Source organism: Morus notabilis, unplaced genomic scaffold (assembly GCF_000414095.1).
Source record: "Morus notabilis unplaced genomic scaffold, ASM41409v2 Scaffold87, whole genome shotgun sequence".
Lineage (NCBI taxonomy): Eukaryota > Viridiplantae > Streptophyta > Magnoliopsida > Rosales > Moraceae > Morus > Morus notabilis.
In genome coordinates, this window is record NW_010366183.1 from 528,141 (window position 1) to 542,405 (window position 14,265).

At 36.2% G+C, this 14,265-nt stretch overlaps 1 protein-coding gene across 1 annotated transcript; it reads right to left on the reverse strand.

Annotated features, from left to right (window-relative positions):
- Positions 1-8,927: 8,927 nt before the first annotated feature.
- LOC21405962 (probable carotenoid cleavage dioxygenase 4, chloroplastic) lies at positions 8,928-11,844 on the reverse strand. The gene is made up of 2 exons (XM_010109801.2): positions 10,283-11,844; positions 8,928-9,698 (listed from the first exon to the last, which is right to left on the reverse strand). Exons 1-2 carry the CDS (start codon positions 11,713-11,715, stop codon positions 9,341-9,343), a joined length of 1,791 nt encoding a protein of 596 aa, XP_010108103.1. The 5' UTR covers positions 11,716-11,844; the 3' UTR covers positions 8,928-9,340.
- Positions 11,845-14,265: the final 2,421 nt, after the last annotated feature.

The following is a 14,265-nucleotide window of genomic DNA, read 5'->3' on the forward strand; positions in this document are numbered from 1 at the left end:
GATGGCATGTGAAGAATAGTTTGAATGCGTCATCAAGTCTAGGAACTGATCTTAAGGTTTTATTATGAGAAAGCATACATGTATATTGTTTATCTTACCCTCATAAGAAAAAGAAAAAAAATGGGCATGAATTTTGGTAGTTTATCATTCTAGAGGAATAAAGGTTAGGAAATTAGTTACGTACAAATGTAGGATGATGATCAAAAGTTAGGGTTGTCACATTATTGCCATATTTCTTCTCATTACCACTGTCTCCCACCAGTAGCGAGCATCTTTCTTCAGCACATACGAAGCACAGAGAACTTTTTCCTGCTCCGTTAGATTTATAAAATCTAAAATCGTTTGGAGTGAAGTTAAGCACTCCTCAGCCTCTAGTGGGTCAGTGGATGCTTCAAATTCTGGTGGCTTCATCCAATGAAACGGTACGTATAATGGTTCCTGATTACGGACAGGCATAGCTTGTGGCACAATTTCTAGCATCGCGGCAGGCTTTGGTCTTGGTGTAGGTGCCATTGGTGGCACTCTTCTTTGCTCTTGTTCTTGATTTCTTTGCTCCAACTGTTCTCACAAATTTCTATTTTCGTGCTCCTGAGCCTCCAGTCTGACTTGTAGATTGGCTATCATAGCAGCTAGGTCTACATCTACATCATGTACCAACCGTCATCTACGTGGCCGAACCTGTTTCCGTGTATCTATACTAGAAAAATAATGGCAGACATAGTTAAATTTTCAGATATGTGCATATGTATATACTACTAAATAAATTTTAAAGGCATCTAATAACATAAAGTTGTTTTAATTAATACAAGTTCCATCTCTTGTGGTAATATCTTAACCACACTTTTCATTTATAAAATACATCTTTTAAGTGAACGCATTTTACTATCTTTAGTTCATTTGTATGCATGTATACATATACATACAGATATCCGCTCAAACATACATATACATTCATCATTCGTTACTTACATAAGACAAGTATCATTAACATATACATCTACAATACATTTTTACATTGTTACAATGTAACATCATATTCAAAACATTAAATCATATTATACATCTCCATAATTCTCATTTTCTTCCCCATTAGCCTCCGTAAAATCCTCCTCCAGATCTTCTTCCTCACTCGTATTTGTAGTGTTTTGAGGATCCTTATCTGCTTGTCTCTGTTGTAAAGAACCTGGAAGAACTTCATCTCCAACTTTAGTTCTAAGTCTACGCCAGTATCGAGGAAATATCATAATTTTTAGTTCCTCTACTAATCCTCTCCAAAATACAAAACATGCAACCTGTTCCTTTAACACTATGGTGCAATTAGTCATAATCTCACTAAGAAATCGCTCAGCATAGTTACTTATGGTATCATAGGGTCGCATCTTAAATCTATCGACCTTATGTATATATTTTTCCATTCTCATAAATTCTGTCTCCCCACTCAGTGGTTGAGCCCGTGATGTAGAAGCAACCTCTGGTGCTATCCTTGCAGGTGCCTCTCTTGGCGAAAATTGAGCTAACAGTAAACTATAAAAATTGCCCCATGGCATCTCATGCGCATTTCTTGTTTCAACCACACTTCTCCAAAACTGTCTAGCGCGAGACTCTAACAGGCCAGATGCTAGAATCACCTAATCACTCTCATCAATATCGCAGGCTACGATGAGATATTCGATTCGGTGTAGCCAATCTTACAGTTTAGTTAGGTGAGCATGTCCATCATACGCAGGTGGGTTACATTGATAAAGTGTGAAAGTAGCTCTTACAGCGACCTTAAATCCTATTAGGTCCCTAATCATGGCCACCTGCACTTCCCTATCAATCGGGGGTGGCTCAGCTATTCTATTAGGTTGTAGGGGTTGTTGAGGTCGTAGAGGTTACAGAGGTACCTTATGAGGACATTAGGGATGCAAGGAATACTCACGATCCAACTTGCATGTCATTCCAAGATACACGTGCAATGGGGAGTCCAAGAGGATGTAGGCATATTTTCTAGCCAGGAATCAAGTCAAAATTACAGATAAAGACTTGATTTCGTTATCATTCTATCTTTTTAGATTAAGTTTTAGTTTTAAACATTTAAATTCCATAATAAGCATTTAGAAGGAAGGAGTTGGATTTAAATTCAGATTCCTTCCCTAGGATAAGCTTTTAGACGTTTTAAGGAAGGACTTGGAGTCAAATTCAGATTCCTTCCTTAGGATTATCTTTAGCCGTGTTTTATCTTATATTTACATGATTATCTTACTTTATGCTCTACCTCATTAAGGGTAGATTAGGACTTTTACAATTTTTAAACTGTTAATCTTATTTTTGACTATTTAAAGCTGAAATTCAGATTAATAAAATAAGTTTTTGATGTTTTTATTCACATTGTGAGATATTCTTCTTGAGTTTTTGAAGAAACTATTCCGAACTTATCAAGATTTCCTTGTGGCGTTCAACTTGACTTATCAAACGAATTTTCTATACTCATTTGTGGCGTCTTCACTATACCAAGGTTCTTGCTTTGCTAAGCAACGGGTCGCAGTTTCCATCAATTCTTGAAGATCTTGAATTGTATCCCATATTTGGCTACGGGTTTCGTCATATTGTTGGTGGGATTTGTATCAGTACCCCTAAAGTAAAGTTTCGCTTCTGGTATAGAGGGTAGACTATACGGACATCTTTCCCTACTGGACCCTGAATACTTCTTCTATACAATCCACATGGAACTGTTTGAGTTCGTCTTGTTAAAACCATATCGTATATCCTAAAAAAACAAAATTCACACACTGAATTCTAAATTCAAAAGAAATAATAACTTACTTGGACATTGTAGAGTCAAAAGCTCAGCAGAATATGGGTCGGTGGCAGAACCTTCGCTTTGATACTAACTGTGATGACCCTAACTTTTGGTTATCATACTATATTCATACATAGCCCATTTCCTAACTTCTTTTCCTCTATAATGGTAAACTACTAAAATTTATGTCCATTTTTTTTCCTTTTCTTACAATGGTAAAAGAAACAATATATATGTATACTTTGTCGTAATAAAACCTTAAGATCAGTTCCTAGACTTGATCACGCATTCAAACTATTCTTCACATGCCATCAACATTCATAAGCTATTATCATAGTAGCCTTTTGGGTACTTGAACATACCTTGTACTTAAGTTTACAAAACATAACCTCGAAGTCTCATAAACTTCACATTTACTACATAACTAGGATAATTTTACAACCATAATTCTTATTTACATTATACGCATTTTGTAGTGTATTCAAAATCCATAGTGTGTCCATCATCCACTTGCCCACACTCCGCTGCTACATCCCCTATGCCGAGCAACAAGTTTCAGGGAGCCGGTGCCTGATTAGTGCATGAAAATGCACCATAAATACTGCTTTTGATTTATATAATATTAAAATATTTAAGCTTTAATTAAACAATTCCATTATTTTTATTCATAATATTTTTAATTGGAATTTGTCTAGTTTTTGCTTAATTATTTACAGTGTAAAAAGCTACACACAAATAAGCCATGAAAGCCATGTTTTCAACCATCCGGAGCCAAGCCTCAGCCGAGCCGCACCAAGCCGAGCCAAGCCACTATCTCTCTCCGCGTGGGCCCCAGCTCTCCGCCTTTCCCCACTCTCTCTCTCGCGCGTCACCAGCACGCCGATCTCTCAGGGTGCGCGTGTCTTCCACGCAGCCATCAGCGCGCGTTAGAGCGTTCCTCCGCGTGGGCCCCGCGACTCAGTGCGCCAGCCTGCTCTTTCCTCCACGCGCGACATCTGTCCCATGAGCTGTCTCCACTCTGACCGCGCCAGCAGACTTCCTCCATTCTGTGTGCGACACGTGGCGCTTTATTCTTTTGATCCAATCAAGCTTCGACACGTGTCCCTCCGGCGCTGAATCTGAATTCCTTCCCCAAAAATCAGAGTAAATTACCAGATTTCTTCCCTAAATCAAATATGTGATTTCTCCTAATTTATGTGTAATTTTATTTTGTTTCCTTTTCTTTTGTAATTTTCTAGTTTTACTATTTATTTTCTTATTTGACAGGCAGCCTCTGAACACTATAAATAGAGGGGTTAGCCTAAGGTTTTTAGAAGCTTTGAATATTCAGTTTTCTGTCGTCTTGCTGTCAATCTCATATTTTCTCTCTAGAACTTGTGAGAATGTTTTGCAAGATAGGTTAGAGTTTTCTTGGTGAGGTTAGAGATGAACTTCTGTTGAGTGACCCAATTCGGGGTTTTGATTCCTTGTTCTGTAAACTTCAACATCTGAATGAATTAAATCTCATCTATTTTTCTATTACTTTTCAAAATATTGTGTGCCAATTTTTATATAAGTTCAGTCACGCTTTTCTTATGTAATTATGTCACGCATTGTTTTGTCATTCTAATTATTTTACAAATTGTCTTTTATTGCAATATTGTCAAATTGATATATTGTCGATTTTAGATAACTTGTAATAATAATATTTTCTGAGCCAACATAGAGATTTAATTTATTCGATTATTTAATTTTGTGAATCAAAACTTGAATTGGTGAACGAAGCATTAGGGATTCTCGATACCTTACCATTTTCTTCATTCAAATTCCCTCCTTTCTATTTTATTTACAACAAAATCTCAAAAACTATTCTTTTTCTTTAATTCACTTTTCTCTAACGCTCTTATTCTGTTAGTCTTTCTTGTTATTTTGTTATCTCTCTGTGGATACGACCGCCCTTCTGTGCTACAATTAACCGCTTGTGAATATCACTTTTGGGCGTTAATCAGTGCCTTACCCGAGCTTCCTATAACACGAACAAACTTAATGAGCTTTCGCTCAACAAGTAACGGTAGGTCATAATAAATGCAAACAATTATGCATACCCAAATATGCATTCATGTCATATATCCTAAGACATTCTATACTTCTAGAACGTATATCGCTTATGCTCTTCTTCTTTCATTACATACTTTGTTAAGCTTTTGTCTCTTTTTAATCGTTCATATTATATTCTCACGTTCTGATCGACATTCAAATTGTGTTTTTCTTTCTTTTCATTCTTTTTTACGAATACCGTACTCTCATATGGAACGGTTAATGTTTTACATTTTCTTGTCTTTTACTTCTTATGGGCCTATCATGTTATACCATAGCGCGCATAACCAGTGAGGAGTAGGGTAGCTAACTAAAACTAACTTACTCATAGTTTCATTTCATTCATAATCATAATAACTTTTCCTTCGAAGGCTGGTACAAACAGGATGTTTGATTTCTTACCGTTTGTCAACTTTCTCATTAAGACACTATCTTTGGTTAAATCTTAGGATTTTGTGCATTTCTGATCAATTTAGCATGAATTGACTTTTCGTAAAAGTTTAACTTTTTTTGTTGACTTGACCTTGACTTGACATCGATACGTACTTTTTGAAAAATAAAGTTCTAATGCTACTTAAGTCTTGTAAATACATACATAACATCGTATCTAACATTCAGGAAACATCTTTTACATTCTAGCATACATTGAGTCTACAATATGCTCAGATTTGAGCAACATAGAGGAATAAGTTTATTTGTGTCATAAACAAGAGAAACTACTGACACTTACAGAAGTTTTGCTAATGTTGCGTCATTTGTCTCACTTGATGCTTTCCAACTTTGATCGTTAATCAATCCTATTGCATAAATTACCGATCGTTATATTCAAAATCTAAGATCAATAATTACAATATAATTTAATTCAAAAAGGTTTACAATCCTAATGTTCGGTATCCGATCCAAAATATTTCCTATCTCGACAATGTGCACAAACCCGTGCGCTTTTTACCTTAGATCACATTTTGGACCTATTTCGGAAATTAGCCCGAAACTGATGTCTAGGGTCATTTTTGGTCATTTTTGAGAAAACATTGTTTCAAAAAACTTGTTCGGAATGAAATTTCCTTTGACTTAGTGTTTGTCACCTTTTTGAAACTAAGCTTTTATCTTCGTTTACTAACCCAAAACAGCACCGGGTACACTTTCTCAAATCAAAACTTAGTTTTCAGTTTTAGTCCAAAACTGAAAATTTTTCATCGTTTTAGGTTTTTATACATCTCCAATTATTGAATCGACTTACTTTTCATGTCTTAATCCCTTATTCCTTATGAAAATCAATTTTAGTTCAAATGCTCAAACTAAATTTCGGCAGAGTTCCGCCTATTTTTCTATGTTTCCCAAGCTAACTTTATCTTGTTTTATCTGTTGTTTCCACCTTCAAACACAAACCACATTCTTTTCCATTCCATTTATCATCAATAAAATCCCAATTCTAGGGTTTCCTCCATATTTTGACAAAAATTCTCCATAACAAGAATCCATCCTTAATTCACTAGATTTTCATGTTCTTTAACCTTTACAAGCAAATCATCATTCTAAGTAAAAGAAATTTCCATGCTTTCCCTATACTCCACGTGCAGCCATGGTGAGGAAATGAGAGGAAAACCTTGAAATCTCACCTTAGAGAATGAAGAATAAGCTTCAGATATGCTATTCCTCGGTAACTTCGTCGATTTCTGCTTAAATATTGTTTTTCCTTACTTTGGTGCATTTTATTTCTTTCTTCCTCTTTGGCTGGTGCTCTCTATTTTTTTTTTTTTTTTTGCATGAGAAATGGAAATTTCCTTTGTGTTTTTCCTTTAAGAGCCGACCATCAAAAGCTAGGGGGTACTAAAATGAAATTTTGACATTTTCGAAGGGCCTTTTTGCAAGAAAAGTCAAAGTTTCCTTCTCCGTTAAGTCTTTGGTCGGCCACCTCCTTCATCCCACTTTCCATGTATCACAATCTCATCCATCCATCCATTAATCACTTTAAATCTGAACCACTGATTGCTTTAATAATTATCCTACTTTGGTCAGCTTAATTTCCTGTCCGACGCGTGTTTTTTTTTTTTTTTTTTACGTTTTTCGGATAGTTGGTCAACTTAGTCAACCTTGACCATTCTTGACTAACTTTTCGAGGGCGAACTATTGGTCTACTCTTGGTCAACAAAATTTGACTCGATAAACTTAAATCAGTCGAAACCCCAATTTACGTGGTTCGGCCTTCCGAACCCCTTTTTTCGTCCATTTCTCGTTCTGATTGTTTCTAAAACCCTAGAATTGATGTCTTTAAATTTTTTTTTATTTCTTAACCTTAACATTCATGTGTTTACCCACTTGTGGGTTTATCACATCATTCCATACTTCTTTCTTAAATATAGTCTGAAAATTTGTCACTGCATCGCAATTCAGAAATTTATGATTTTTAACTTATAACTTGCTATTTAGTACTATTGTCAACAAGTACTTATCATAAAAGTATTCATATTGATAATACAAAAGATTTCAGGAAATTTTATCTTATACAATAATTCTGATAGAGTTCCCGGTCATGACAGAAATAGTCTTGTTCGTGGTATAGACATAGAAAAACTACTGTAATTATAGGAGTTCTGCTAAGGTCACGGGTTTTAAGTCTTTAGAAACCTTGCTTCCTTGATCGCCTATTGGTCCTATCATATAAATTTCCGATTATTAGATTTACAATTTAAGATCAGTAATTGAAACACAATTTGATCCGAATTTGTGGTTTCATAAATGTTATTTTCTTAAAGTGCGTATGCCATTTTTAAAATCCTTAAAGAGATCTATGATTTCATGTTCGGTATCCAAACTAAAACATCACCTATATCATCAATTTGCACCAAACCCGTGCACTTTTACCTTAAATCACATTTTGGACCTATTCAAGAAATTAGCCCGAAACTGATGTCTAGGATCGTTTTTGAGAAAAATGTTATTTCACAAAAGTTGTTCGGAATGGAATTTCCTTCAACTTTTTGTAGGTCACTTTTTGAAACTAAGCTCTTATCTTAGTTTTCTAACCCAAAACAATGCTAGATTCAAATTTTCAGGTCAATAGCCTAGCTTTTGATTTTAGTCCGAAACTGAGAATTTTCATCGTTTTAGATTTCTATACATCTCCGATCATCGAATCGACTTACTTTTCACATTTTAATCCTCCTATTCCTTATGAAAACCAGTTTTAACTTAAAGTCCCAAACTAAATTTCAACATAGTTCTGCCTAATTTTCTGCATTTCTCAAGCTAATCATTGCTCATTTTATTCGTTGTTTCCATCTTTAAACACAAACCCCATTCTTTCTCATTCAATTTTATCATCATGATTCTAGGGTTTCATCCATATTTTCACAAAAATTCTCCATACCAAGAATTGGTAGAAACGAAGATCCAATACCAAGGTTGTTGGCAAAATGTGATTGCTAATTCTATCATTAAGAATTAATGTGTTGCAGCTTGTGAAGCACCAAAAGAAAACAACCTGACTCCATAAATTCTTAACTGATCTAAAAGTTGTTCTAGGCATAGATCAGTCATAGACACCTAGAAAGTTTCAGGATTAGAGACATATTCTACCTGCTCTACGACAAGTGAGAGATTATTGGGAATAATATTCTAGAAGCATGAGATGTAATAGGATATTCATTATTTATTTAACAAAATAGCTTATTCATTATTTTATGTGCATATATTTATGAATATTTTATGAATCTATATGAAAATTCCATTATTATTTATGTGACCTAAAACGTTGTATATAAGTGTTATATGCAAGAGGATAATGTTTAAGGATATTAATCAAAATGGTGTTTGTAATAAATTTAATTAAAGTTTAGAATCTTTAATTAAAACATTATTAATACTGTCATGCCACGCGGCAGGGGTTAGTGACGTGGAGGCTCGTTTGGAAGTTAAACATAATTAGGAAAGTAATTAGACATTAAGAAGCATATTAATCAAAATCAAAAGTAAACTATAAAAGAAATTTCCAAACAAGCCCCACATGTTTATGGAAATTAAATTACAAGAAAGTGGTGGGGACCTTCACACTTTCTGATAAAAGAGGTTTGAAAACTAAGCCTCCGGCATCGTTCAGGATTTCACCAACAGAATATGCAGTATTGTACATACATGAACATGTAAATAACATTACAGACATCAACCACGGTCTAGAAATCTAAAGTTCAAAGTTTACAGAATTTACAATTCTTACATTTGTATATGAGAGTAATGTTCACAATCTTCACTTAATTGCACGGTAGCAACTACCTCAGCTATTCAGCATTGCTTCTAGCATCGCCTCCAATGAAAATATTATCCTCATTGCCTATGCGACACACTAAGTCATCCGTGTCTTCCCAGAATCTTTGCTTGTTCTAATTTTTAAAATGTTTTCTTTAAGATGGTTATATAGTCAATAGTTGTATTTTTAATTACAAATAACCGACTAAATTTATTTATTGTCAGTTTCACTACCAGCTATGCTCGCTTTCTAAGGTTCGTTTCCTTGACGAAGAGGCCGTGGAAACCATAAGGCACTCGACGGGGCAACTTGACTTCAGCCACAATGTCAAGCTCGGGTGACTTGGCGTCCATCACCCAGAAAGTTGACTCTCCCGACTTCTCATTGTGCACGTATGACACCACGTAACCGTCGTCCTCTTCCTCTGCTACGTCTTTCGCCACAAAAAAGGGCTCCCCGCCGTAGCACCCGTCGCCAAACATCCTCCTTGCCACCGTACATTCTCCCCTTCGCTGATCGTCTGCTGCCTCCAGATCCAGCTTGACCACCCCCGCAATCTTTGGCATTGGATCCCCGATCGCCGCATAGACATATCTGCAGTGGCATAGCCAATAAAATCAGAGATAATTTGTCTACTGAAAAAAGAAAATGTTATGTATTTTATTTAGGGTTATTACTATCCTTCATTCCTGAAAATTATGATTTTTATGTCACTTTGATTTCTCAACTTTTAAATTGACAAACTAATTTATAAACTTTTATTTTGTTTTTGACCGTTTTAGTTCCCAACCTAGAAATTATTTCCAACAACAGATTTCGGAAAATATTGCAAAAAAAAAAAAAAAAAAAAAAAAAAAAAAAAAAAAAAAAAAAAAAAAAAAACCACGTCTGAGTAGCATAATAATTGAAATTTTTATAAAAATTAAATAGTCATATTAAGAGCAAAATATCTCTTTATTATTGTTAAAAATCGTTAAAAATCAGAACTTTTTTTTTTTTTTTGGTTGAGGAAAACAGAATTAGAACATTTTGCATTGATAACTTTATTTTTTAAAATTTGAGTTATTTTGTGATCATAACATGATTACTCAAAATTCAGAGACAAATAATACTAATAACCCTTTCAATTATTAACTGAGGTCAGTGGTGGCTCCTACTCTGACTCCACCACTGCTTACCTGTTCCTCCTCCCGACGTAGGCCGGATTTATGACCCCGAAGTCGAGATTGCTCGCCGACATGGGACTCCTGGAAACGATCCCGCTCTTCAGATCAATCCTCACCTTCTCGACCAGTCCATGGACGAGCTCCATCCTCTCGAGCGTGTGCTCGACGGAAAGAATATTCGGCGCCACCATCACCACCGCGTCATCCTCGTCCCACGCATTGATCGCATGGACGATGTTGAATCCCGGCACGTCAAACCACCTAATCTCCCCCTCGTCCTTCGCATAGCGAGGAAGCACTCCCAGCCTCGACACTTTCGACGGGTCCGACCCCACCGGAGACCCTCCTCCAACGATCATCTCCATCGGGTTCATCCCAATCTGTATGTCTGCAAACACCGCGTACTTCTTCGTGATCGCGAAGTCGTGGAGGAACGAAGGACGCGACATGGAGAATATCGGCACGTCCGGCTGCTTCTCCCCGTTTTTATCGAAGTAGAAGTACGTGAGAAAAGGCGGGATTGGGCCGTATCGAAACGCGAAGGCCTCGCCGGTATTAGGATCTATCTTGGGGTGAGCAGTCATGCTCATGGAAAGCTTGCCGTCGAAATCATGGCGACCAATGGTTTGTATATCTCCTTCGGGCGTAACTCTAACCTCGTAGGGAAGATCTGACTCGCCGAGCGCGAAAAGGCGGTCGGCGAAGAAGGCGAGGCTGGTGTTGGCGAGGCCGATTCCGTTGGCGGGGTTGTACTGGCCGATGAATATTCTAGCAGCGGAGAGAGCGCCACGGGCCGCCGAGGGAACGACGCCGTTGAACCCCGAGAAGACGTTGGGGAGAACCGGATGTCCGGCTTCTTTTTCCACGGAGAATTTGTAAGTCTTGACGTAGCGGCTGCAGAGAATGGGCGGTTTTTTTTGGCGGATTCTTAAGGAGTGGATCATGCCGTCGCCATCGAAGAGATGGTAGGGCCCACGGGGGAGGAACTGCGGGTTTGGGCCGTTGCGGATGTAGGCGCCGTCGAGGCAAGGAGGGAGGGAGCCGTGAGTGATGGTGCATTCGGTGGGGGGGAGCTCGTCGGTGACCGGAGCGAAATTGTCAGACAGGACGAGCTTCGGGTCGACTGAGGAGCGAAGAGGAGGGTCTATAAAGTTGTTGATGATGTCATCAAAAGCGTTGAAGATCATTCCGGGCAGTGTCGGAGAAGTTACCCGCCTTCTTATAGCAGTAACATTACGCAGCGACGACGACGACGATGATTGGGGCTTTGTAGTGCGTGGTGGTGTGGTTTTTGGTGTGGTAGAAGTAGTGGTGGTAGTAGTAGAAGAGGGTTTTTCTTCAATTCTAACATTTGTTATGATGGTTGGTTTAGGAGGCAAGGTTTGTCGCCGGAGATTTTTTTTGGTGGAAAATGTGGAGAGGAAGGAGGAAGACAAGGCGTCCATTTTTGTGGCTTTTTTGTGTTGTTAGGCAGTGCTAGGAAGCAAGCTATTGGTTCTTAGGAAAGTTGATAAGAATAAATAAGTGCAGTTTCTTGATGGGGCCATGTGCGGCCAAAGGGCATTATGGATGAATTGACAGAAGTTTTTGACACAAGCTTTCGTTGGATTTTTTTTGGAGATTTAAATTACGTGCTAGCCAATAGCAGCCACCAATTATTGACACAAAAATCAACCTGCTTTATATTATTATTATTATTTTTTTAAGGGAACTTGCTTTAAATGATTTAGTTTGGAAATCAGAATGCACTTTTATACCTGCCTTAAAGAAAGCTTAACTTGAATTTGCTATCTTAGCAATCACTAGAAACCGTCGTTAAACAATTCGACTACAGTTAGGCGAACCGCCATCATATTCGAAGTCATAAAATGTTGACGGTCTTTTATGATAGTAAAAAACCATTGTTAAATATCGATATTACACGAAGGTTTTCCATTTAACTGTCGTCTAACATGGCACTCTATGTCAAATTTGACGGCATCAGATCAACATTAGACGATGGTTTTCCATTAAACTGTCGTCTAATGTGTATGTTCAATGACGGAGTTATATGTGGTTGCATTATTAAAAAAATTATGCATATTTTATAGTTTTTCCCACATGTGGCCTATATCGCGTGTGTTATTTGGCCTCACAATTCTCTGTTTTCAGTCAATTATATATTACAAATATTAATGGTAACTTAAAGTACTTCTCAAGTATGCTCAAGGTATTTACCAACTCTGATTGTATTATATCCAACATCATTGAATCTACTACCTTCGAGCATATGCAATTGAAGAAAAAAAAATTTGGTAAGTGCATATCTAACCTCCTTTGTTAGAATTCCACACAAAACAAGTGGCAACAATTGTTGCATCAATGTGTGACAATCATGCATCTTCATTCAAAGATTATTCAAGTCTTTCACCACACCAAATTCTTTAAGCTAGTAGAATATTGTAACGCCCTTAACGCTAAACCGGTCTAAGGCCAAATTTAGCGAGGTGATGCTACTTAAAACATACTTTCTATACTTAAAACAACGTCATTTTTAAGATGCAGAAACTTGTGATTGATTTCATCACAAAATTTTCTTAAAAGTTTTTGAACAAAATGAGTCAGTGCGCAAAATTATTACAACCACAAATCTTAGACATTAAACAGTTATTCAAAAGTGACATAGTAACAAAAAAAAAAAAAAAAAAAAAAAAAACAGGACCTTCTCTAATTTTGGCCATCTATTGTTTGGAAGTACATATAAGCAAGCTGGCAGATGTAGGACTTGGAGTACTAAGCCAACCTTGGAAATCATTTTTTACTCTTCGGTAACAACAACATCATTTGCATCACAAGGTAAAACTAATAAGCAAAAACTTAGTAAGTAGATTTCAAATAAAGTAAGTATCTAAAATCTTTATGCCTAAAATCTCTTTGTTAAATATTGTTCATAAACTTTCATACTTATTCTTAGTTTAGGTATGATACAAAACTTCGGTTCCAAGTAAGCCTCTCTATACAGGACTTTCTCTAATTTTGGCCAATTCTCTTCTCTTAGACACTAAGTGGCGTTTTTAGAATCTCTTTCTCTTGTGATCAACAAGAGACTTCCCACTATCATTTTTCTCTAGTTGTCTCAAAGAGACAGTTACTCTAATGTGGGCACCGGTCCCTCGCACCCCTGCTTACCCAGCCTCTCATCCATATACCATACCATAAAATCTCTTAAAACATAAAAACATAATAAGCAAATATCACAATCTCTTTCAAAATAATTAATCATGAATACTCTTTGAACATAATCATATAAGAATTTCATTAGAGAATAAACTTTCATAATCACAATTCTGAACAAGTTATTTCGTCAAATAGGTCTTGTGATACAGTTTTGAAAATGCTTTAACTCTACTTACCTGAATTTTGATCACCACTTTGCAAGCACAAACTAGCTGGTTGTGGGGAGCCTTTAATGTGCTAATTAACCTTTAAAAACTATAGCTTTTAAAAATCAGATCATATCATCATTTAACAAAACACATAACTGTGCATTGTTCTAAAAATATTCATAACAAATTCATCAAAACTCAAAATATTATGAGACCAGATTTTTCAAACTAACAAAAAACAACCCGAAATCCAGATTGAAGTAAAATCTCGTCAGAAAAATGATAGCTTTTTAGCTGAAATAATAAAATTCATACGTAAATGTAAAAAAAAAAAAAAAAAAAAAAAAAAAAAAAAAAAAAAAAACCGTTTAGAGTGATTCAAAAACTCACGTAAAGCTTGAGATGTATAATTTAATAGAAAAATATAAGATCAGCCAAAATCATAAATATATATAGCATGAAAACATAATCTACATAAGCTGTACAGAGGACTTATATTTGAACATTCGATCAAATACCTAGCATGTAGATCTTAATCTTTAAAGACCCACTCTCAAATACATGAATCATCATCCTAATAAGAGTTTATCTTCAAATAATCATCAATAATATCAAGCTAAAATCATTAAT